Below are 23,937 nucleotides of genomic sequence, written 5' to 3'. Positions count from 1 at the left end.
CCAAACAGATATACATTTGTAAAAGAAAATCTGAAAAAATACCCTAAACGGTTAACCGTTAGCAGTGGTCATTGCTGTAGAGTGAGACTATAGGGAATCTGCACTTACTACAGATTTATTTACTTATTGGTTGGTTGGTTGGTTTATTTACAATGCGTTCCTTTTGTTAGCAGACCAAAAAAAAAAAAAAAAAAAAGATAAAAAAATTTAAAAGGTTTTCTCGTCCACTGTGGGGACAGAGCTGTCACTGTAACTGTCCCGGCTGCCTAGGTGTGCCCATAAGATCTGGCCCTTCTCGCTAATTTCTGGGCTCCCCTCTAGTGCTCAGAGCTGTGGGATGGGTGGAGCTTATCCCAAAGGGACAGGTGCTCACCCGCCCATGGGTTCCACCACGATGTCCCGGGGACGATCAAGATTCTCCCAGATGAGAACTGTCCTCATGCTGCCATCTGTGTTGGCCACTTCAATCCGGTCTGTACCTGACGAAGAAGTAAGGGGCAAAGGTATGAACTTGATCCTTGGTCCTTCACCCTACTACCTTCTGCTCCCAGTACAGAGCCTGGCCTGCAGGAGATGATCAAGAAATATTTTGCAACAGATGCACGACAGATATCGAGGGAACTGAATTTGGAGAAGATGATGCTGCAGGTCCAAGGACCACACTTTTAGAAGCTCTGCTGTAAGGCATTCCTCTTGCCTCCCAGACTCACCTGGCGCATAGAAAATGCCCATTTTATTAAGAGAGTGATGGAAGGAAAACGACAGAGCACTGTTTCCTTCTCTGAAATGCCTCAAAACATTTTTGAGCACCAGCTACATAGCAGCAGAAGCTGACACTCGATTGGCAAATGTCAAACCCTCAGATATGAGCATCTAGCTTCAGCTCTTCTGACCCACCAAGAGCTAAGGCCAAGACAAGTGGTTTGGGAGGGACACTGGGTCCCTTCTCCTTGAGGCTAGAATTTTAATAAGAAGAATCCCACAGAGCCAGGCCATGGCTGTCCTGTACATACCCGCATCTGTCCAGTAGAGCTTGTTGGTGACCCAATCGATGGCCAAGCCTGCTGGACTCTCCAAACTGGTATCCACTACCACCTAGACAGAGAGCAAAGCTGTGATCACCAACTGAACTTGTACCTCATCTCTGGGGCCCAACTGTCCCAATTCTCCAGGCTGGCAAAGGTATGGGAAGCCTAGACCCAAGCCTAGACAGGGTGGATTCCATCCCCTCCGTCCCTGCCCTCCCCGAGGGCTTGGGCCCTCAATGGGCCCTACCTCCTGTCCTGTTCCATCCCACTTGGCCCTGCTGATGGTGTCAGTGCTGACATCTGTCCAGTACACGTGGTCATCCCGGGAGTCCCAGTCAAGGGCCACAGCACTGCGCACGTCAGCCAGTGGGATGACATCATCGGACAGGTCCTCTGTGTCAAAGCTGATCCGACGGATGTCCATCCTTCGGGCAAAAAGCAGGAACTTGTCAAGACCTGATCAAAGGCCGAAAGGGGTCTCCTTTTAATGCTCTAAATCCAATCACAGTGACAGACACAGACGCTCACCTTTGTGACATCTGGTTCAATCACACTTCCTGGGATCTGGTGCCCTTTGTCCCCTACGCTTCACACCTCAGGACCCCTGTGAGCACTGGGCGGCCCATGCTGACAGACTCAGGCTTTAGGATTAATGCACGAGGAAACAGACTCTCCCCAGGGCCCAGAGGCGTATCCTGTTTAAGCATCGGTCAGCTTCCTCTCCTTTCCTCTTCTCTTTGCTCAGCCTCTTCGACCTCACTGGCTGGCTAGCCATCCACTCCCACCCGACCTCGCTTCCTTCCTTCCCTGCCTGCCTCAGGGCTGCAGCTCCACTCCATCACCTACGTCCCCTTCTCTTCACAAGTTAGCCAACAATGCCTACTGAGCTTACTCCTTGCCTCACCTGCGTTGCCTTGCCTGCTCCTACTCCTGGCAACTCTGTGATTCACATCATTCTTATTCTCATTTCTTGGATTAGCAACCCTGAGGCTAACAGCAGGTCAAGGAGCTCGCCTACCTTCCCTCAGCTACAAAGCACCAGAGCTGGGACTTGAACTCAGGTGTGGCTCCGGAGAAGGCGCTCTGGCCAACTCCCTAGACACAGCTTCTTCCCGATGGCTCTTCTCCATCCCTTATCCCATTCTGGCCTATCTGAATATTTCCCGGTGTACATATCTGCCCGGAAGGCCCTCCTTGCCTCACTTTATCACGTGTCTCCTTTTAAGCTCTGAGAAACCCTTATGGGGGAGCTCCTGGGGAGACCTGTTGTACCTCACTGAGACAAGAGGGACAAACCAGGGCACTTACAAGAATCAAGGAAGGCAGATTCTCAATCAACGTGTGCTGAATGAATAGTCCCTGTTCCTCTGGATAGTTTCCCTCATATCAATCTCTGGGAAGGACCCAGATCCCAAGAGAAGTTTGGTTGTAACAAAGGACGAGAGGGTCAGTGGGAACACAGCAGAAAGTAAGAGCAGCTGCTGATGTGTGAGGAATGACCCCGAGCCCCTCGCACGTCACGCCATACTCCTGCATCACCCCTCTCCCTGGACTAGTCTTAAGAAAAGTCACCTGTCACTCTGAGCTGGACAGGGCGGCCCTCTCAAGGCAATGACCCTGCAGGAGCTCAAAGGAAGCCAAAATAGCAGATCCGGGAGCAACCAGGGAACCCCATTTTCTCTCAGTCATCAGAGACGTATTTATCCAAGGTCTCCATGTACAGAACATCACCTGAGGTCCTCATCTTGGCTCTTTGGTTTAGGGCCTGAAAGGACGTCTTTAACAGGGGGACGCTAAAGGTAAAGAGACAGAAACCCCTGCTTTCTAGAAGGGCCTGGAACCATCTCACTGCCTATGGATAAAGCATTTGACCTGGTGAAATGGTCCACCAGCCTGGCTGCAGGGACCCATACTCAGCTGGGTGCTGTCACTGAGCCCTTGGGCTTCAGCTTTGCTGTAGGAGCCACCAGCCTCGTAAGTCCTTCCTCTCCCATGACATGCAAGCCCTGGGATTTCTATCTCCCGTTCCTTCCGCCCCCCCTCCACAAGGCATGTCCACTGAGGCAGGAGCCCCAGACCCACTTACTCTGGGCACAGGCGTGGCCACTGATCTTGCGGAAGCCTGTGGGGCAGGCGCAGGTGTAGTTCTGGCCACTGGGCAGACACAGGTGGGTGCAGCCGCCATTGTTGTCCCCACAGCGGTTCTTCCCTGTTCAAAGAGCCCAGAGCAAGAGGGTCAGGAAACACCAAAGACTGGCAGAGTCCACCCCAAGGCAGTTCAGTCGTTTAACCAGGGTGTGAACTCCCTGGAAGGAGGAACCACAGCTCGTTATTTTTTCCACCTGCGCCAGCTGCGAACACAGTGAATCCCCGACATTAGAGATAGCCTATGAAGGTTTGCATGAATCCCATCAGGACAGTGAAGCCCATTTTCTGGGGTCTCGATGTTGTACCCTGAATGTCCAGCAGAGGGAGAAATTGGCCCCTATCCGTGCCAAGCGCAGACTTCTGGCCAGAAACAATGGCAGCTGTGACAGGTGCAAGGAAGGTTCCCAGAGGCACAGGCGGTTTACCAGGTGGGTCGTTTCTTACCTGCGGGCTGGCGCTGGGGGTGCAGGGTGTGGATGTCCATGGGGAAATGGAGCTTGTTGCGAATGATCTCCTGGTTCTTGCCAGTGAATTTGTTAGCACTGTTGATGCTCTTGGTGTGCCAATCTGTCCAGTACAGGCTGTCTTCAAACACGGTGATGGCAAAGGGATGGGGGAGGCCTGGGGAATGTCCAGAAGGACCTCAGTCCAGACAGAGCCTGCCATGGGCTCTGGGCCCAGGCCTGGCAACTTCGCAAATCTCACCCTCTGCCAAGGCTCCTGGGGGCTGGGACTGGGGCAGAAGGATGAGAGATGAAGGAGAGTGGAGAAAGGACCTCACCCTGGCTAATGACAGCCTTGCGGTGACTCCCGTCCAGATTGGCCCTCTCGATGACATGGTGCTTAGCATCCACCCAGTACATACGATGGCCTGCATAGTCAATGGTGAGGCCATTGGGCCAGAAGAGATGAGTATCGGCGATGATGCGGCGTCCAGAGCCATCCATGCTGGAGGCCTCAATGCGGGGGGTGTTGCCCCAGTCTGTCCAGTAAATGGTACTAGGAAGAGACAAAAGGAAATTGAGAGACAGGCAGCAGAAAGCAGGTAGTAACAGGAATAATAGCCAGACTGGGGCCTTTTATCTGTTTAACCCAGGGGATTCCAACTAGTAGGAGACACATTCTGTGTGTAGTCCACAGTGTCTTCTAAATGTCTGAGTTTAAATGTCTCTAGCAGGGTGTTTATTCATTTAACAAATCTCTCTCTCTCTCTCTCTCTTTTAATAATACCTGCAGGGTTGTCTCTTAGGGATTAGGAGGATAGCAGTGAACAGAACAGACAAAAATCCCAACCCTTGTGGGAGATATTTTTTCTAATAACAAAAATTATTACTACTTTTTATTAATTAGACCAACGCTATGAGCTAATAATAAAAATATTAAGCACCTGCAATGATCTAATGCGTATTGTGGCATTTAAAATGCATCTCATGGGTCGCCTGGGTGGCTCAGTGGGTTAAGCCTCTGCCTTTGGCTCAGGTCATGATCCCTGGGATCGAGCCCCACATCGGGCTCTCTGCTCAGCGGGGAGCCTGCTTCCCCCTCTCTCTCTGCCTGACCCTCTGCCTACTTGTGATCTCTGTCTGTCAAATAAATAAAATCTTGGGGTGCCTGGGTGGCTCAGTGGGTTAAAGCCTCTGCCTTCGGCTCAGGTCATGATCTCAGGGTCTCAGGATTGAGTCCCACATCGGGCTCTGTGCTCAGTGGGGAGCCTGCTTCCCCCTCTCTCTTTGCCTCTCTGCCTACTTGTGATCTCTGTCTGTCAAATAAATAAAATCTTAAAAAATCTTTAAATAAAATAAAATAAAATAAAATGCATCTCATTTTGGGTAGGTGAAATGGGTGAAGGGGGTCAGAAGGTACAAACTTCTAGTTATAGAATAAGTAAGTCATGGGGATGTAACCTACGGCATGGTGACTCTAGGTCATCACACTGTACTGTATTATTTCAAAGTTGCTAAGAGAGTAGAACTTCAAAGTTCTCATCAAAGTATGTTGTGACTGTCATACGTGGACGGATGTTAACGAGACTTACCGCGGTGATCATTTTGCAATATACACAAATATTGAACCACTATGCTGTACATCTGAAACTAACATATGGTTATATGTCAAGTATATCTCCAGTTTAAAAAATGAGTCTCTTTTAATCTTCACACAGCTGGGAGGTAGGTGTGTTTTTTTAAAAAAATCACCAATTGTAAGTGAGTGAGCAAATAAGTGAGCGGAGGCAGAAACAGACTGACCCAAAGCCACACAGCCATTTAGCGCAGAGCCAGGACTCAAATCCAGGCGTGTCTGGGTGCACAGCCCATGCTGTTAATGCCACACTGAAGAGGCCCCCCCAGCAAGATCTGGCCCAGGCGGCCTAGAAACTGTCGCTAGATATTGCAGGAGGGATTGGAAGCTTGAGGTTCAACTCACTCACCCCTCCATGGGGTGCAAGGCAATAGCCCGGGGCTTCTCAAGGTTTTGCCACAGCAGCACCTTCCGATGGGCACCGTCCAGGTTGGCCACCTCAATCCTTGATGTCCCTGAGTCAGTCCAATAGAGTTTGTCATGGACCCAATCCACAGCCAGGCCCCCTGATGGAAAGAGGCAGCAGGAATGGGTCAGGGATTCAGCCAATGCTCTTCTGGGCCGACGTGACAGAGCAAAATCTTACACGAAGGTTTTGGGTCAGACACTGTTCTGACCATATTCTGACCACGTTCTGACCATAGTGATGTATACTAACTCACTTGATCGTCACCACAGCTTTGGGAACTAGATACTAGAACTCCTGTGAAGATGAAGGAGTTGAGGCACAGAGGAGTCAAGGAACTGTCCAAGGCCATGCACTTCCTCCTCACAGCAAACCACATTCTGCTTCCTGAATCCTGGCTCCCTGACCCACGCCCAGAGTCTCCTGGTGCTCTGGCTCACGTGTTTGCAAACTGTGGCTCAGAGTTTTGTAGAGGTGTTTCAGAAGTTCCATAGGCTTATGAGTCAGATGTGTGTGACGCCAGATTCTAATCCACTTCACTGGGTTGTAGAATGGGCTGAGATTATAGAGTGAGCTCTTGTTTTTGTTTTTTTTTTAGTCTGTAAACATTTGGATGTATCTCTCTGGGTTGAGAAGACTATCCTTAATACAAAGCAACCAAAACAAAATTCTGAACTGAACCAAATGTTAAGACTTAGAGCGAATTGTAGGGGCGCCTTGGTGGCTCAGTCGTTAAGCATCTGCCTTCGGCTCAGGTCATGATCCCAGGGTCCTGGGATCGAGCCCCGCATCAGGCTCTCTGCTTGATTGGAAGCCTGCTTCTCCCTCCCTCTCTGCTTGTGTTCCCTCTCTCGCTGTGTCTCTCTCTGTCAAATAAATAAATAAAATCTTAAAAAAAAAACAAACAACTTAGAACGAATTGTAACTGCTGCCCATAAATCTCTGATTTCAAATAATTATATTCATCAAAACGTTTCATTACTGTTGAGTCCAATAATGAGCAAATGTCATAAACCTGAACCGTTAAAATTCACATTTTTCGCTACTAGAATTCCATCCAAGATTTCACCAGAAGAAAAAGATGTTCTGCTGCCCAAGGTTTGCGAGCCACTATCCTATTCCTTCCACAATTGCTTTGTACATGCTGTGGGCCTGCCCTTCCCCCCGGGGCCTCATTCCCTACCTGGGCTCTCGAGCCCTGTAGACACAACCTCCTCCACGTTGCTGCCGTTGAGGTTGGCACGGAGGATCCGGTCCAGGGTGACATCCGACCAGAAGACGAGCTCGCGCCGGTGGTGGAAGTCAAGGGCAATGGCGTTCTCCAGGTTGTTGAGCAGCAACGTGTACTCGGAGCGGTGCGGTAGCACCTGCCGGATGTCGATGCGATTGGCGAACAGTAGCACAGGCTCCGGCCCTGGGACGTGGCATAGAAATGGGGCCCCCACTGGGCTCCAGAGCTGCCCCTGACACGTGTCAGCATGCACCCCCAAATCCTCAGCAGACAAATGGGGCCCCCTGCCACTGAGGGCATGGCCATAGCTGCTGATGACTGGACTAGAAGAGTGGGAGTCTCCAAAGCATACTCTCCCACCCACCCCACCCCAGCAGTTTTTCTTGGGGCTCAGAATGCAACTCACAGCTCCATTGTCCTGAGATGAAAACTCTCTACCTGCCAGCAAATCCCCAGGGACTGGAGCCCCTGGATTTTCCAGGCTCAGCCCTCTGCCCAGCGAGCCGAACGCCGACAGCCCTTACCCAGAGCCTTGCAGCTGCGCCGGTCAGGTCGGAGCTCATAGCCTGCTTCACACCAGCACTGGAAGGCCCCTTCGCTGTTGGTGCAGCCCTGGCTGCAGTACCCCTCTTCGGCGCATTCATTCACATCTGGGAGGACCGGGCGTGGTCAGATCTCCATCCCGCCATCCTCCCACCCCAACTCTCAGGCTGACTAGTCGCTTTCCTGCCCACATACCCATCTACTCTCCAGGCCCAGTGGGAAGGGTATACAACAAGTGGTTAAGGGCGTCAAGGTCATGGAGACCTGGGCTGGAATCCCAACTCTGCTCTCACCAGCTCTGTGGCCGTCAGTAAGTTACTTAACCTCTCTGGGCCTCAGTTTTCCCATCTGTGAGACAGACAGGACCATTGCCACCTGCTAAGGGGATGATGAAAGGAGGAGGTCGCGTCTGTCAAATGTCTGACCCATGGGAAACACAGCTGTCTGTCCATGGCCCCTGCCCAGCTCCAAAGCAGGCCCCAGCTCACCCTGGCACATGTGCCCATCCTCAGTGAGCCGGAAGCCCGTGTGGCAGGTACACTGCACCACCCCCCGCACCATCTGGCACTTCTGGGCGCAGCCACCGTTGTTAACATTGCAGTTCTCCTCACCCGTCCGGGGCCCTGTGCCAGCCAAGCCAGAGATGGGAGTTGAGCCCAGAATCCTCCCCCAGACAGCCAACTTGGCATTCCACCTGGACCACGAAGAACAGCTCCCGAGGCTGCACGAATCCCCGGGGAGGATTCTCTTTGAACCACATGGGTGGGGTTCAGCCACAGACCAGGGGCCGGGCCCGCCCACTGGGGACACTCACGGCAGTTCTGCTGTGGGCTTTCGTCACTGTTGTCCCCACAGTCGTTGACCCCATTGCACAGTTTCCTCTGACCGATGCAGCGCCCGTTCCAGCACAGGAACTGGTCTGAGGCACACTGGGGGCTTCCTAGAGAGGGAGGCAGCAGAGCAGGGTGGGAGAGAGAGGCAGGTCACAGCAGGGCAGGGCTTACGTCAACAAAAGGACGGGAGCCTGTCATTTTCTAGGGCGAGCTGGAGACAGATGAGACTCAAGGTGGGAGGGTTGGGGTCCAGGGCAGGAAGCAGCTCAGACAGGGCTGGCTGGATGTCTGCATTCGTTTGCTCTCCAGGAACACCACAGTGGGATGGTGAGGGATGTGGGACAGAGGGAGAGGGTGCATCCGTGTGTCCCGCACCCAGTGGCATGGCCAGGCCAGTGGGGGCTGTCAGCCACAGAGAACAGTGCCTGCTCACAAGGCCAGAGCAACAGGCGGGCTGGCTGTGTTTGCGTCGGAACGTGAGAGACGGGGATGTGTCCCGGGTCATAAGGCTGGGCAGGCAACAGATGCACCTGGATTTGACACTGGTAACTGAGAAGGGCAAGAAAAATCCAGGCCGTGGGCAAGATCTGATAAAAGCATCCCTGTAGCCCACTGGAATGGCAGTGGTGACACCCTCAGTCCACCCCGTCTGCCAACTCAACCATGGGCCAAGGGACCTGGGCGACCCCCAGGAGACTCCACCTGTGTTCTCACAGTTCTCTTCATCACTGTTGTCTGCACAGTCGTCCTCCCCATCACAGCGCCAGGACAGGCGGACACAGCGGCCTGAGCGGCAGCGGAACTGTTCAGCCGTACACATGGAGGTGGCTGGGCAAAGCAAAGGCCTCATGAGAGGCTGGCCCCACTGTGGCCTGAAGCTCTGCCCCTCTGTGGCCCGAGGCCCCACCCTGCTTCCCCAACCGCAGCCCATGCCAGCATCCACGCCACTGTCCTTTTTCACGGTTGTTCCCAATGGCGTCTTTGCACAAATTAGAAAAAAGGTAACCTTTCATCAAGATGCCTTCCTGCCACTCGTGAGAAAACTGCTGGGACAAATACACAAATCTATTTAATTACAGAATGTGTACATCCACTGTGTGACTGGCATCCCCTTCGGACAGAACACCTCTGTGCTGTGCCCAACCCACACCACCATCCACGACAGTCCTGCCCCATCTGTCTTTATTGATGTTGGCCTTTTTGGCTCCAAGAGCCCTTTCCCTACTTTCAGTCCTGCCCTTTGGCACTGCCCCCACTCACTGCAGTTGCGCTCATCTGATTGGTCATCACAGTCCGCATCGCCATCGCAGCGCCAGCCCGCGTTGATGCACAGGCCACTGTCACACATGAACTCTCCCGAGCGGCAGGGCTGGTGGGAGGCTGGGGAAATAGGACAGACTCCTGTCTCTAGCCAGTCCCTGACACGGTGTCCAGGGCAGACCAGAAAGCCCGGCCCCAGCACCCGCCTCCTCCATCTCTGCCCAACAGGGAGCCGGGAATCCGGAAACTCCTCCCCGGAGCTTGTGCCCCAGCTGGCACCTGTGCCTTACCACCCCAGGAGTTCCTCTGGGCCTGGCCTCCCTCCCTCCTCCTCCACACTGCTGGCCAGACCACTCACAGCAGTCGGACTCGTCTGACCAGTCTCCACAGTCATCATCCCCGTCACAGTGGTAGATGTCGAGGATGCAGCGGCCGTAGGCACACTGGAACTCCTCCAGGTTGCAGGGGGGCGCTGGCACTGCTGAGGCTGGAAGGCAGGCAGGGGTAGGGAGGGGCGTACACTCAGGCCTGGACACAGGGGAGAGGCCCTGACTCCTCCAGGGGGTAAGACGTTCGGGCAAGGAAAGTGAGTTTCATCTGGGATGGCCATGATGGACTCCCGTGTGCTGGTGGACCAAAGCGGGCCCTCCCCTCTGCACCCAGGGAACACGTTCCCAGCCTTGCTCAGCGTCCGAGGTGCTGTTTCTGAAGAGCCCGCCCTCCCGGGCCACTGCACATGCACCCTGCTGCCCCGGCCTTTGGCCCCTGGGATGCCGCCCTCTGCCCGGCCCAGCCCACCAGCCTGGGTTCTGGGGCCACTCACGACAGCTCTCCTCGTCAGAGCCGTCTTTGCAGTCGGTGTCACCGTCGCAATACCAGTGCTCGGCAATGCAGCTTCCGTCACTGCAGCGGAATTCCTTGTCAGAGCACTTGCGCATGTCTGGGGGACGCAAGGGGACAGCGATCCTGCAGGAGCCCTATAGGCCGCCCTCCTTTGATCATCCCCAACGCCCACCCTATTGCCCCTGCGGGTCTGACCCAGTCCCTGCCAGACATCACAGACTTGGTGCAGACTGTGGTGGGGGAAGTGGTGGCCCTGGTGAGACTGGGCCTTGGGCTCCTGTTCCCAGGTTCTCAGGGGGTCCCCATGGCTCTGTCCCTGTCCTGGAGACACTGGGCCTTGGGCTCCTGTCCCATGGTTCCGGGGGCATCTGCACTGCTCTGTCCCTGGCCTGGAGACACTGGGCCTTGGGCTCCAGTCCTGTGGTTCTTGGGGTCTCCATGGTTCTACCTCTCAGCCTTCTCCAGGTGCTCCAGGTACCCCAGGCAGGTGCAGCTGGGCTAGAGCCGCTGCTGCCTGTTCTCCCCCAGGCCAGACCACTGTAGCCATCCTCCCCACTTCCACCCCCAGAGCTCCACTCACCACACTGCTCATCACTGTTGTCACCGCAGTCATTGTCCCCATCGCAGTGCCACAGGCTCCGGATGCAATAGCCATTCTGGCAGGGGAACTCATCTTCCTCACACTCCCGGGGGGCTGTGGGCACAGAGCTGTCAGGCTGCTGCAAGCCCGACAGGGAGCCCCAAGAACAGGGCCGGCGGGCTACTCCAACACTGCTGTGAGGGATCTGAAGCAGGGGGCCCTCTCTTGGGCTCATCTAACCAAGAGGGAAGGTGAAAGGAGGGACCCTAGAGCTGATGTGGACCTGGGGCATCATTTTCCGATTGAGAATCCCTTCCCAGCAGAGCCTGATGGAGCCCTCCTGGCGCCACCGGCACTCACGACAGTCCTGCTCGTCCGAGTCGTCCTCACAGTCGTTGTCCCCATCACACACCCAGGAGCGGCGGATGCACTTGCCATTGTCACAGTGAAAGTCAAGAGGAGAGCAGGTGGGCAGCACTGAATCCCGGGAAAAGAGGGCAACAGAGAATCAGTCTGGGATATTTACCAAGACAGCCTTACCTGGCTGGAGACCCTGTGCCAACACCCCTTCCCCTGTGTCTCCCGACGTGACCTACAGTCCTTCCTCACAGACTCCCATGCCTGCCCCCAGCTGATGGAGAAGCTAAGAAGAAACCACAGCTAAGAAGCCACAATATTTGCAGGGAATGGCCACGAGGGGTTCCCAGGGCAGGGTGGCCCAAGGAACCCCAAACCACTAGGAAAGCAGTAAGAGAAACATGAGCAAGAAAAAGAGGTGTTTTGTTTTTGTTTTCCTTTTCCTCCTATTAAATGAAGATCAACACATCTGGGCTCATCTTCCAGTTCTAGAACTCAGTACTTATCCCACAGGGTGAGTCAGGTACCCTGTCTGAGCCATAGGTTCTCTGACTGTAACAGTGGGGGTAATTACGCTTGGCTCACGGCAGTCTTTTGAGATAATGCACATGACAGTGAGCCATTTATCACCACAATTAGCCGAACCGGTGGGGGTTAACAAGGCCCAGGCTGCAGCTCCCATTCTATTAGACTAATTAACCACCCTCAGACATAGGTGCTGCACTCGCACCCCAGACAACTGGCTCAGCAGCGAGAGGTCCAGGGATCCGAGGCACGATGCCCGAGCCTGTTGCGCGTATGTTACCGCGCTGGCGGAAAGGAAGGTTTAAAGAGACTGTAGGATATCCTGCAAAGTTCCTATTATACAGAAGACCAGCATGAGAAACAGAAATGATCTGCATCTGCATGGAGTATGCACATTAAAAATGCACAAATACGCAGTACGAATATACATATTCACACGAATACAGAGAGATCTATTTAAAGAGACTGCCTACGGTTTTCAAGGGTGTCTTCTTCCACACTTGTCACAGTTTATTGGTCATATCTGTGTGGAAATATAGGAAAGACAGGAGGATTGGAGCCATATGTGCAGTGAAGAAACCACCCTTCTGTCACTATCTGTCACCTCCACAGGAGTCCAACGTGCTGAGTCTGACATGGGCAGTGCACAGAACACTCCCTCAGACCCTCACCCCTGGGTCCTTCTATGGCTTCCTGCCACTGCCCAGGGTGGGGTGGGTGTAGGGAGGCTGGAGGTGCCTGGTGGGGCAGGGAGGTACTTACTACAGCCGTCCTCATCGCTGTGGTCCCCGCAGTCGTTGTCCCCGTCACACTGCCACTGCGCAGGGATGCAGGTACACTCGCCGAGGGCACTCACCGCACACGTGAAGTGGCTACGACCACAAGCACACTCGGGGCTGCTGGCTAGGCCTGGGCAGAGGGGAAAGGAACCTGTGAGGGCTCTGCTCCCGCCCAACCAAAGCCCATTCTAGAGAGCAAAGCTGACAAGCCTAGTCTGGGGCCACTGTCACCCAGGGAGTCACAGTGATACAGATCATGCAGTCATGCCTTCCGCCTTCCTCCAAGGCACAAATGGTCCAGAAGATAATCTGTGGCTCTGGATTCATAAGCAGTCCAGGTACCCCCTCTAGGACCAGGCTTTTTGCCCAGTATCCCCAAGAGACCAGAGATAAATGATACCACTCAGAGAGATGGTGCTCTTAGGGAAAAGGAGCAAGGGGTCAGAAAGGGTGATGCAGAGAGAAACTCAGCACCCTGCCCTCCAAAGCTAGGTGGAAATATGGATGCTTCTGTCTCAGGCCAGGACCAGACCCTTGGTTGTTGGCCAAGGAGGGCAAGAAGTAGTGGAATTAAAATGCCGGGGCCCCTTTTGGAATAAGGAGTCCACACAGGGGAGCAGGAAGCAGCACAGGTGTTGTGAGTCTCCTGATCAGAGGTCAGAACTCACCTTTGGGGAGGGTGACCAGGAGAAGCAGAGCCCCAGGGCGGGGGGACCTGCCTGTCTCGGCAGAGTGACTGAGACCAGTCTGTAGGACAGGCCACAGCCCAGAGGAAGGATGGCAAAAGCTGCCCCTCCCCCAGGCTCAGCAGCACGCAGCTGGGCTTCCCTATTGAACATGGAGCTATCTGCCTGGCCAAGTCCCATGACCGGCTGCTGTGCCCCCTCCCCAGCGTGCCCAGCAGGATGCCCTGGGATGGCGTGTGAATGGCTCAATGCCCCTGCTCCAGCCTCAGCTGGAACAAAGGGTTCTGCCAGGGTCACTCTCCCCCGCCCCTGCATTCATCTAACCCGCTGGGCTGCTGCAGCTGGGAAAGAAGGGGGCCACCGCTCATTGCTCATCTCTCTCCCTTGCTTTCTTCTCCCCTTCCTCCCCTTAGCGGGGCCCTGCCCTCAGGCTGGGGTGGAAAAGGGAAGGAATTAGGGCCCAGAAGGAAAGGGTGTAGTGCTATCCTCTCCAAAAGTAAGGAGAGAGCCCTGAAGCTGTCCCTCTCCAATTGAACCCCCAAAGGTAAGTGTGAGCATAAGGCATGGATTCCTATCCTACCCTGCAGATGGACAGATGGATGGATAGATGGATAGATGGCCAGCATTTGGGATCAGTGAACCATTGAAACTATAGGCGAAATGTACATTTCTGGAGTAAAGGACCACAGATTTCACCATATCCTCAACCGAGACCTTGCCTTCCCCCTCCACAAGCTAAGGCAATCAGCTGCCCTAAAAAAGATGCTGGATTTCCTGTGGAAGCCAAAGGAATCGTTTTGAGAGGTGCAGCATCTCTACACTTCAGAGGAAGGCTTTACTCCTAGCCCAGGGCTCCTGTCTGTCCAGGTCTCTATGCAAGGAAGGGCAAGACGGAGGATTCTTCCCCAGGGAAGCACTGGAGACCCAGCCCCATCCTCTTGGGCCTATTCTGAGAGCACTGAGAAGGGAAGGGGCTTTTTTTCACTCAGACCAGGAACAACTTTTGAGACCAGCTCATCACAGCTATGGGCACCACTTTAAGGAACGCTGGCTGTCTAGAACAGCAAAGACTAAATATTCCGAAGGACTCCATTCGGCGGGCTTCCCAGCATGCAGAGCCCCCTGACAGGGAGGAACAGTGAAGTGGAAAGACTCAGTGGTTCTCAGCCAGGGATGGTTTTCCCCCCAGGGGGACATTTGGCAATGTGTGACAACATTTTTGGTTGTCGTGACTGGTGGTACATCTGATGGATAGAAGCCAGGGATGCCGCCGGACATCCTACAGTGTACAGGGCAGGACCCACGACAAAGAAATTGTCCAGCCCCAAATGTCAAGAGAGGCTGAGAACACAGCAGGGAGCCGGGGTGACACCAACGTGGAATTCACGTTGGGTGAAGGGGTGACAACACCAGAGAGGAAGAAGTGGGGTGAGGGGAGCAGGAGAGGAAAGCAGGAGAGGTCCCCGGGACTGGAGCAGACAGACTGGGCTCCCCTGACCAGCTGTGTGACCTTGCACAAGTCGCTCCCTGAGCCTCTGCTTCCTCGTTTGTGAAAAGCCACATGGATTGGACCAGAAGATAAACACGGACGAAGCTGACCTCAGGCCCTGGCGCACACCGGAGATGCTCAGTAAATGCAGGCTAGGGGCGTGGGCTGTTGCGGATGCAGGGGCTGAATTTTTCCCAAAGCACCAGGATTAGGAGAGCAAGAACAGCAGGATTGTGGTGCTGGTGCCGTGTGCAAGTTATAAAAGATACCGAAGGTAGAGGAGCCTTCAGTTCCCAGTGGATTTTTTTTTTTTAGGGCCCACCCCTGCCTTTGGCTGCATGATTAAAGAAGTCCTGATTTCCCTCACGGACTTCAGGAACAAAGCGTTCCATCAGGTGGGCATCCAGTTAGCTGCCGGCACTGAAGAGCCCTGACTTCCTGCCCGGCAGAGCAGCATGGGAATGTTGGCCTGGGGAGGTCAGGCAGCCACCATCAGGCAAACCCTGGGCTTGCACTCTCCACAGACACATTACCCTCCAAAAAGCCAGCTCTCTGGACAACCGCTGCCTCCTTTGGATCCCTGGAGGTGGAATGCTGCCTTTTCATGCCAGTCCTGGCTGTGATCAGAAAGGACAGCTTTTAACCCTTTTGAACAAAAAGAGTGAAGAAAGGAAACAGAGGAGGGAGGGCAGGTGGCACGCTCAGTCTTCACTTTGGAAAGTGGTAAGTTGGAGTACTCAGCTGTGCTCTTGGCCTTGAAAGCTATTGGCCAGCCGCACTCCCTTCAGCCTCCAGGGGCTTGGGCCTTTTGACCTAAAGCAATTCAACAATGGAAGAGATCTCTCCCCAAAGTGTTCCCTACCCTTGATAGGCAAGTCATCTGAGTTTGGGGATACATGTGAATGGGCTCCTAGGGTCTTCCTGGGAGGTTAACCCAAATCCCACCATTTACACTTTGCCTCCCTTGCCTCAGCCACCTCACCAATTTCTCACAGCCTTGTTCTGAAGAAAGAAGGGTGGCATCCATTTGGTGGTATACCAGATGTAGTGGCACGTCATGGTAAAGAACACAGATTTTGGAGTCAGAGAGACTGGAGTTCAAGTCCTGGTTCTACCACAAGCTCTACAACTTTGAGCAAGTTGATTAAGGTCTCTGAGCCTCAGTTTTCTCATCCATGAAATGGGCACCATGTAAACTGCTTAGCACAGGGCCGGCATATGACAAAAACTTTAAAAATACAACCATCATATTTTACTGAGTATGTACTTACCAGATGCCCTTCAGATGCCTGCCTGCTTGCTTTCTTTCTTTCTTTCTTTCTTTCTTTCTTTCTTTCTTTCAGATTTTATTTATTTATTTGACCAGGGAGGAGGGGAGGCAGCGGGCAGAGGGAGAAGCAGGCTCCCTGCTTCTATCCCAGGACCCTGAGATCATGACCCAAGGCAAAGGCAGACGCTTAATCGACTGAGTCACCTGGGCGTCCCTCAAATACTTTTCTAAGTGCTTTTCTTATGTTCCATCACTGAATGCTCTCAACACCCCTGGGAGGTGACACTGCTATTATTGTCACCACTTTACACTTAAAGATGCTGAGACACAGAGAGGTGAAGTCTGCAGCGAGGTCACACAGGTACTAACAGAGGATTGAAGCCAGCATTCACACCCAGGCAGACTGATCCCAGAGCCTCTGCTCTTAATCACTTCCTTTCACTGCCTCCCAGTAAGTAGTATCGCTATTATGAGAATTTCCAAAAGGCGGAGGTCAAAAAGGGGAGTTTCCGACACTGAGACTTCTGGATCCCTCTCCTTTACGAATTCTCGATTAGCAAAATACACAGCGAGTTTGTGGATCTCAAGCAGTCACCTCTCCTCTCCTTCTGGTCACTGCTCAGACTGAAGACCAATGTCTCTCGCCCTAAAAGTAGTGAAGCAGGGACAGTCTGGAGCCCCAGTGCTTTGAACCAGGGCCTCCATGTTGTTTTGGTCCAGAAAGGAACAGGGCTTCTGACAACAAATAATACTATTTTGCAGTTACTCTTCAGAGGCTGCCAGGCACATGTGCACGCCTACTTGCATTCACCTTTAATCATTAAAATAACCTTAAGTAGTGACTGCAGTCCCCACTTAATAAGTAAGGTCATCTGCTCTGGCCAAGGTCATGGGGTAAGTAGCAGAGCCAGGATGGCAGCCCCATTCTGACCCCTAGACCAGTATTCTTCTCTTAATGTGATCTCAGAATCTGGACTTGCAACAAGCTTCCCAGAGGACACTGACGCATCCTTGAGGTTAGAGAGGCACTGCTCTCTACCACCCCATAGAACACTCAGCTGAAGAGGGGGCCACACCTGTCATTTAGAGGCCCACGGTGGACAGGGACTGCACACAGCTACTGAGCAGCTTTTTCAAGTTGAACCAGGAATGAGAAGGCTTAAAGAGTGTCCTGTGAGTGCAGGGATAGGAAAGGGATGACAGCAGAACGGGTGGAACCATCACTCACTCATAATCAGACAAGGATTTTTGTAACACATCGAAGTTCTCCTCTCTCCTCCTGCCCGATGGTGGCAGTGGTGAGGATATTAACCTCATTTAATGAAGATAAATGATGTGAAATGAAATAAACTACCTCCAGGCCAATCAAGGGACCGATCCCCTGATTTCAGCTCCTTGGGCTGACAGTCAGTGTGTCTCCCTGAAAGGGATGCCCATGGAGCAAGACAAAACTGACATAACTAGGGGTGCCAGGGTAGCTCAGTCGTTAAGCATCTGCTTTCGGCTCCGGTTGTGATCCCAGGGTCCTGGGATCGAGCCCCGAATCAGGCTCCCTGCTTCTCCCTCTGCCCCTCCCCCTGCTTGTGCACATATGCTCTCGCTCTCTCTCTCTCTCTCTCACACAAATAATCTTAAAAAAAAGAAAAAAACCTGACATTACTAAAAGGTGTGGCAGCAAGGAGCCACTTGGAAATGAATTTTGCCTCATTCACAAGATATCTGGAATTGGGAGAACCCTGGGCACCTATAAACAGCCCCTGTTTCAAAGGACAGAGCTTGCTTAGAAACCAAAAAAAGGTAAATGGTGGGCAGAAGGAGGCCAGGAAGTGCACCCTTTCCTGATGCTGCCCCAACTGGACCCATGCGGCCCCAGATAAACTGAGAGACCCTCGTCTATTCTCCAGAGGCCCCCTGTGCCTCCTCTTTTGGTAGCATTTAGCCCGCTGTGGGATCACTGTTCACTTAACAGACCACAAGCCTCCTGGTAGTTGGAACCGTATGATACAGTTTTCTCCTTGTAGTCACAGTGTACGGCTCAATGCTTCTTATATAGTAATCGATCAATACAAGTTTGTAAAATGAAGGAATGAAGGAGATCTTCAGCTAGAGTCTTGTGCGAGTTGGAGCCAAAGGAAAAGAGGAGTCCAGAATATCAGAAATAAAAGTAGTTATTTCCTACCTAATCTGTACTTAAGAAAACAGGAATCTTCTTTTTCGGGTGGTGTCCTGGTCCTACCCAGTTCAAAATCACTCTCTTCTCCTGGAAGAGCTCCTTTCGCCTGCTGGATTGGCAGGCTGTGATACGGACCTGATATGATTCTACTTTTTTTTTTTTTTAAGATTTATTTATTTATTTGACAGAGCACAAGTTAGGCAGAGAGGCAGGCAGAGAGAGAGAGGGGGGAAGCAGGCTCCCTGCTGAGCAGAGAGCCCGATGTAGGGCTCGATCCCAGGACCCTGAGATCATGACCTGAGCCGAAGGCAGAGGCTTTAACCCACTGAGCCACCCAGGCGCCCCTCTACTTATTTCTGTCCCTAAGTCCCTAGAGGCCAGCCTCATGTGGTGTGAGAAGACTGGGTGAAGTCTTTTCCCAGTGGGATGCCTCAGTAAGGGGCATCTTCAGACACATGATTACTGGTCCCTCTCTTGCCACTCTTCACCATGGTACAGAAGTTTGTAATGGTCAGCCTCTCAAGTTATGAGGCAGGGGAGCCTCATGTTAAGAGCATGGGAACAAAACTAAGCTAGTTCCTGGCTGTCTGCCCCTGGGCATGTTATTTAAATCTCTTTATACCTTAGTTGCTCATCAGGAAAATCCGGATTAGCATAGACCCTACCTCACATGGACATTATTAGAATTAAATTAGTTAATTCATAAACAGCACTTAGCATAATGCTTGGCACATACTAGGCTCTCAGTAAACGACAGCTCTTGTTATTACTATGATAGAATTTGACTCACCGAGAGCAGTCTTATCCAGCCGCCCCATGATTAAGCCCCGCTATTTCAGGACTCGAGGTGTCTAAAAATCCTACTGCGGGCCAAGCTGCAGTGCCCCCCTCAAGGGGTTAAGCTGGTGGCATGAATGACCACAGGAAGAGGGGGACAAGGGGACTGTGGCGAGAGTCCTCCTCAATGCCTTTCTCTGGAGGAGCTCAAGGCTCATAAGTATCCTTTATCTTTGCTTTATCATCAGTCACTTCCTAGGAGGCAAGTATAGAAAAGAGCTCTCAGAACCTAAATCACAGAACAATTCAGAACTGGATTAGCTTCCTCTATTGTCAAATGGGGGCAATAATAGTACCTCCTTCACAGGCTTGCTGGGACATTAAATGAAATAATACATATGAAGTACACGGTAAGGATTAATAACACAGTTATTGATCCCTTCATCTTCACCTAGATATGTCCTCTCTCTCAACCCAGTAATATAGTTATGATCCTGGGCTGTCTCCATCCAAGTCCTCAAAAGTCTACTAACCCTGCCCAGCAGCTCAGCCAAAAGATTTCACAAATCCAACATGGCTTGGATGTGGCCGTGCTCTGTGAGAGGCTGCTCCAAATACTGCTTTCCTCTCCCGCTACCTCTCAAAACACAAGGTCCACATAGTAATACATGGCTTCACGAGAGCAACAAACCTCATCTCTCTCCCTGGGAGCTTTTTAAAGCCTTCTTTGGGGCGCCTGGCGGCTCAGTTGATGAGGCATCTGATTCTCGATTTCAGCTTAGGTCATGATCTCAGGGTTGTGACACAGAGCCGGGTGTCAGGCTCCGCGCCAGGCGTGGATCCTGCTTAAGCTTCTGTCTCTCCTTCTCCTTCTGCCACCTCTTTTAAGTAAATAAATAAAGCCCCCCTCCGTCAAAAGCATGGAGAAGTTATTCTTTATGCATTGAGAATCCATGAGAAGATGAAGACTGAAAACAGAGAGGGAAAGTCAATCTAAGAGAGAATATAGATAGTTCCAACCTAGTTCTTTTGTTATAGCTTGGCTATAAAATATTCCATACTAACGGGTTGTATGGGTTAAAGGCTTAACAACTTAGGCTCTGGGTTCAAATCCTGAGCCAGTTACTCACGAGCTGTGTCTGAGCCTTAGTTTCCCATCTGTAAGACAGGAACCTAACATTACGTACCTCATCAGGAAACCGTGAGGGGGAAATGTGCTAACGCACCATAAATGTCACAGTGATGGGGAGACAGCAAAAGATTTTTTTTTATTTTTTTATTTTTTAAAGACTTTATTTATTTCACAGAAAGAGAGGGAGAGAGAGACAGCGAGAGAGGGAACACAAGCAGGGGGAGTGGGAGAGGGAGAAGCGGGCTTTCTGCTGAGCAGGGAGCCCGATGTGGGGCTCGATCCCAGAGCCCTGGGATCATGACCTAAGTCAAAGGTAGATGCTTAACGACTGAGCCACCCAGGTGCCCCAAGATTTTAAAATATTAACTGTCCCAGGAGTAGCTTTGTATTATTTAGACCGCATATCCCAGTTTGCGAGGCAAAAAATGGTTACATTCTTCCCAGAAGAGCGGAGATTCTCATTTCAGGGAGATGCATTTTAGAACCATTTGCTTTTATCCCCTCTCTGAACCTGTAGTTGAAACTTCTTGTCTAAACTGCCTGAGGAGTGGGAGGGTAGAAAGAGGAGGACAGAACTCCCCTTTCCTATTTGCTAGGCTCATGGATATTATAACCTCAAGTCTGTATTTGGTCACCAGAAGGGTGTAGTCGGACGCAACAGAGAAATACCTCTTCTCCTCATTCATGCCCAAAACAGGGTGGCAGGCAGGCTCCCAAGGCTGGGGCCAAGCAAAGGAACATTCGGAGGGCCTCCCCCCACCCACCCCCCGCCCCGTAGGCCTGGCCTGAAATGCAGCTGCTGGGCTAGGAGAGGCACTTATGACCTCCAAGCTTTATTTTACGTGCTGATCAGGTGTCTTTCCCCGTATCCTACTCAGTATTTGCCTAAGTCTACACCCAGACTCGAGGAGGGTTCCTCTCCCCCCAAAAAGCTCTGCCTTGAGCCCAGAGCTTTCTGCTCCAGAAAACCTCTGGTGATAAATTATGCAGCAGCACCTTTGTGTCGCTGCCTTCCAGCCAGATGGGAGGTTTGCTCCCAGTCTTTTGTTTCCGGCTTTGCTCCAATCCTTGGCTCTGCGCAGAGGTGAGGGGGGGAGCTCCTGTAGACCAAGTCAGGGCTTGCAGCAAGTCCCAGCGAGGCTTTCCCCAGTTGGCTCTCAGGCAGATCCCTGCCCTGCCTCACTCAGACCTGAATGAGCAGGGGAAGGAGTGTTAGGGACGCTTACACTCAATCCACTCTGCTATAGGAATGCCTAAGTGCGGTGAAAGAATGAAGTTTGCTCGGAAGGGCGTAAAGAGGTGCCCAAGGGCATCTAAGATGTTTGCTTCTTGCTAAATCAAAAATGCAGAACAGAAAATGGAGTCAACAGACCGCCAGGAAGGCCAGTGAATCAGCTCTTCTTACCGGCTGCTCTTGGTTACGGTCAACTTTCCGCAGCCCCCAAAAACATCACATCACTGGCACCGACTTAAAAGGAAGAAACAAAGAGACAACAGGGGTCAAACTCTGGGGTGGAGGAGCTGGGGGTTGGGGGTGGGGGCGAGTCATGGGCTTGAGACCCACATCAATTATCCCTGCACACTGACAGGATTTCTGATTGAAGACGATAGTCATGAAGGAAGGCGGTGCTGCAATGGCCCAGCCCCCAAATTGGGGCAATTACTACCTTATGAGCTCTGGGGCCTGACTCCTTTCCCAGGCCAGTGGGAGGAAGAGCTTGGAATTCTAAACTGTTCCAGCTCCAAGAGACCTCAGCCAGCACCTCTCACCCCAGGTCACAGCAATCTGAGAGATGCCTGGCCTCATCCCTGATCCCAGAGTTTTAACAAGGAAGCTCCCAGAGGAAAACCCTATCTCCCAGGACCTCTCCCGGGAAAACTAAGGTGGCGTGGGCTCCCTAGACCGCGGTAGAGAGAGCTTAACAGATCTCCTTTCTGGAAGTATGCACAGGAGGAGAACTATGCTTATGTTTCATTAGGTTTTCAAGGTGGGGTGGGAGGAAGGGGCAAGATCTTTAAAAGAGAAAAGCAAAAAAAACCCAGGTGAAATGAAGGGGTGACCTTCCATTTTAGCACAGGACACTACAGTATAATGATCTGTTTACCTGGCTCCCACAGTCCAAAGATAAGAACCATCTCTAATCTACTTATGCAAATTTGCTAAAAACCAGCTAACATTTATCCAAGCCTGCAGTAACAGAGTAGGCTGTGTTGAGTGGTTTGAATATACTATTATCTCATTTAATTTTTATAATAGTCTCATGTGATAATTTATTACTACTCCAGCTCTCCCCTCATTTACGTATAAATAAGAACTCTGAAGTTCAGGGAGAGTAAGTGTTTTGCATAAGGTCACCAAGAAGTACCAAAGCCAAGATTCAAACCCAGGGATGCCTCTCCTGCTTAATCACAGAGCTATGTACGCGGTGATTAACATTCGTGCTTGGCAAATGTGTGTTTGCTGAATGAATGAACAAATGAATGGGTGCAGAGCCCAATTTAGGGAATGCTCCTGAGTGTATCTGGGAGAAAGAACCTGAGCCTGTCAGCTCTAAGCTAGATGGAGAGTGGCAACCACAGGCATTCTTTGGAGCTGTTTATAGGGCCAAACCCGGGCTCTGCCAGCCAACCAGTCAGTGGGAAGTCTTTCCTGGGACACGGAATCCCACCATGCTGAGAAGGGGAGAAGGACTTCCCTGGCTGAAGATGAGATGCTAATTCAGACACTGTCTGGGGTCCAGATGCCCCACGCCTAGGCAACTGTGGGCAAAACTTGTGGCTGGGCTTCACCAAAGAATGTAGAGATTGTGGCAGGAACACGCTCTAACAGACTTACTCAACCAAGGGCATGGAACTGTCTCATAATTATGAAATGTGCCCGATCATTAAAAAAAGACAAATCTCATGATCTCAGGGTCCTGGGATTGAGCCCCACATCAGGCTCTCTGCTCAGCGGGGAGCCTGCTTCCTCCTCTCTCTCTGCCTGCCTCTCTCCCTACTTGTGATCTCTGTCTGTCAAATAAATAAATAAAATCTTTAAAAAAAAAAAAGACAAATCTTCCTAAAGTGGTCCCTGAAATTCCCTACCCAGGAAGTGCCTAGTATTGATCTTCTCTTCAAAGGAGAAGCAACATAGCCAATCCTTCCTATCTTTCCTCTTCTTAGGGATCAAGAGTAGCAGCCAATCAGTAGAAAGAGTGAGCAAAGACCTATAAAATACTCTGTCCTCTGTGACCTTCTGTGTTCTTTGCTGGCCCAGAAGATGGACATGCCCAACGTGTTCTGTATCAGACATAGCCAGACTGGTTCCCTTGCACCTGTCATTCTTAATACCCTGTGCCAGTCCCAAAGATGTTATCTGATATTCAACAGGGGACAGAAGAGGAAATCCAAAATCAGTGACAAGCCAAGCATCTTTCACAAGTCCAACAAGATCAGGGACAAGGTCAACCAAGCACCATGACAACAATCAGATGGAAAGGACACCATTCTGAGCTCTACTCTTTTGCACTCACCTCAGAAATACCCTTCTATCTACCTAAGCACCTGAGCAGAATTTTCAGCTTTTTGCTTAGCTGGAGGAGATCTCCAAGACAAACATGGTTTCTACTCTTCCAACAGTGGTGCACTGCCTGAGGCCTCACCTCAACCCTCAGGAGAAAGACAGCCAGGGCTATCACCAGCAATCAAGTTTCTTAACAAAACTTTTAAGATTGGAGGGTTATGTAGGTTCAGGCCAAACACATAGGCTCTAGGAAAAGCCCATAGGACTAGCAGCATCCAAGTAAGCACCTTAAA

At 51.8% G+C, this 23,937-nt stretch overlaps 1 protein-coding gene across 1 annotated transcript in view; it reads right to left on the bottom strand.

Annotated features, from left to right (window-relative positions):
• Positions 1 to 23,937, bottom strand: part of LRP4 (LDL receptor related protein 4) — a gene marked incomplete at its 5' end in the record, with an annotated part of 50,842 nt that overhangs the window by 24,427 nt on the left and 2,478 nt on the right. The window contains 18 exons of the mRNA XM_080817558.1: positions 374 to 479; positions 1,014 to 1,095; positions 1,276 to 1,484; positions 3,115 to 3,237; positions 3,621 to 3,797; positions 3,958 to 4,175; positions 5,605 to 5,761; positions 6,845 to 7,075; positions 7,417 to 7,542; positions 7,924 to 8,058; positions 8,250 to 8,375; positions 8,971 to 9,096; positions 9,529 to 9,648; positions 9,887 to 10,015; positions 10,352 to 10,468; positions 10,952 to 11,065; positions 11,312 to 11,428; positions 12,596 to 12,742. Of these exons, the coding sequence (XP_080673684.1) occupies positions 374 to 479; positions 1,014 to 1,095; positions 1,276 to 1,484; positions 3,115 to 3,237; positions 3,621 to 3,797; positions 3,958 to 4,175; positions 5,605 to 5,761; positions 6,845 to 7,075; positions 7,417 to 7,542; positions 7,924 to 8,058; positions 8,250 to 8,375; positions 8,971 to 9,096; positions 9,529 to 9,648; positions 9,887 to 10,015; positions 10,352 to 10,468; positions 10,952 to 11,065; positions 11,312 to 11,428; positions 12,596 to 12,742 (2,560 nt within the window). The remainder of the gene's footprint in view (positions 1 to 373; positions 480 to 1,013; positions 1,096 to 1,275; positions 1,485 to 3,114; positions 3,238 to 3,620; positions 3,798 to 3,957; positions 4,176 to 5,604; positions 5,762 to 6,844; positions 7,076 to 7,416; positions 7,543 to 7,923; positions 8,059 to 8,249; positions 8,376 to 8,970; positions 9,097 to 9,528; positions 9,649 to 9,886; positions 10,016 to 10,351; positions 10,469 to 10,951; positions 11,066 to 11,311; positions 11,429 to 12,595; positions 12,743 to 23,937) is intronic.

Source organism: Martes martes, assembly GCF_963455335.1.
Source record: "Martes martes genome assembly, chromosome: 10".
Lineage (NCBI taxonomy): Eukaryota > Metazoa > Chordata > Mammalia > Carnivora > Mustelidae > Martes > Martes martes.
This window is presented reverse-complemented; position numbering and strand designations above follow the sequence as displayed.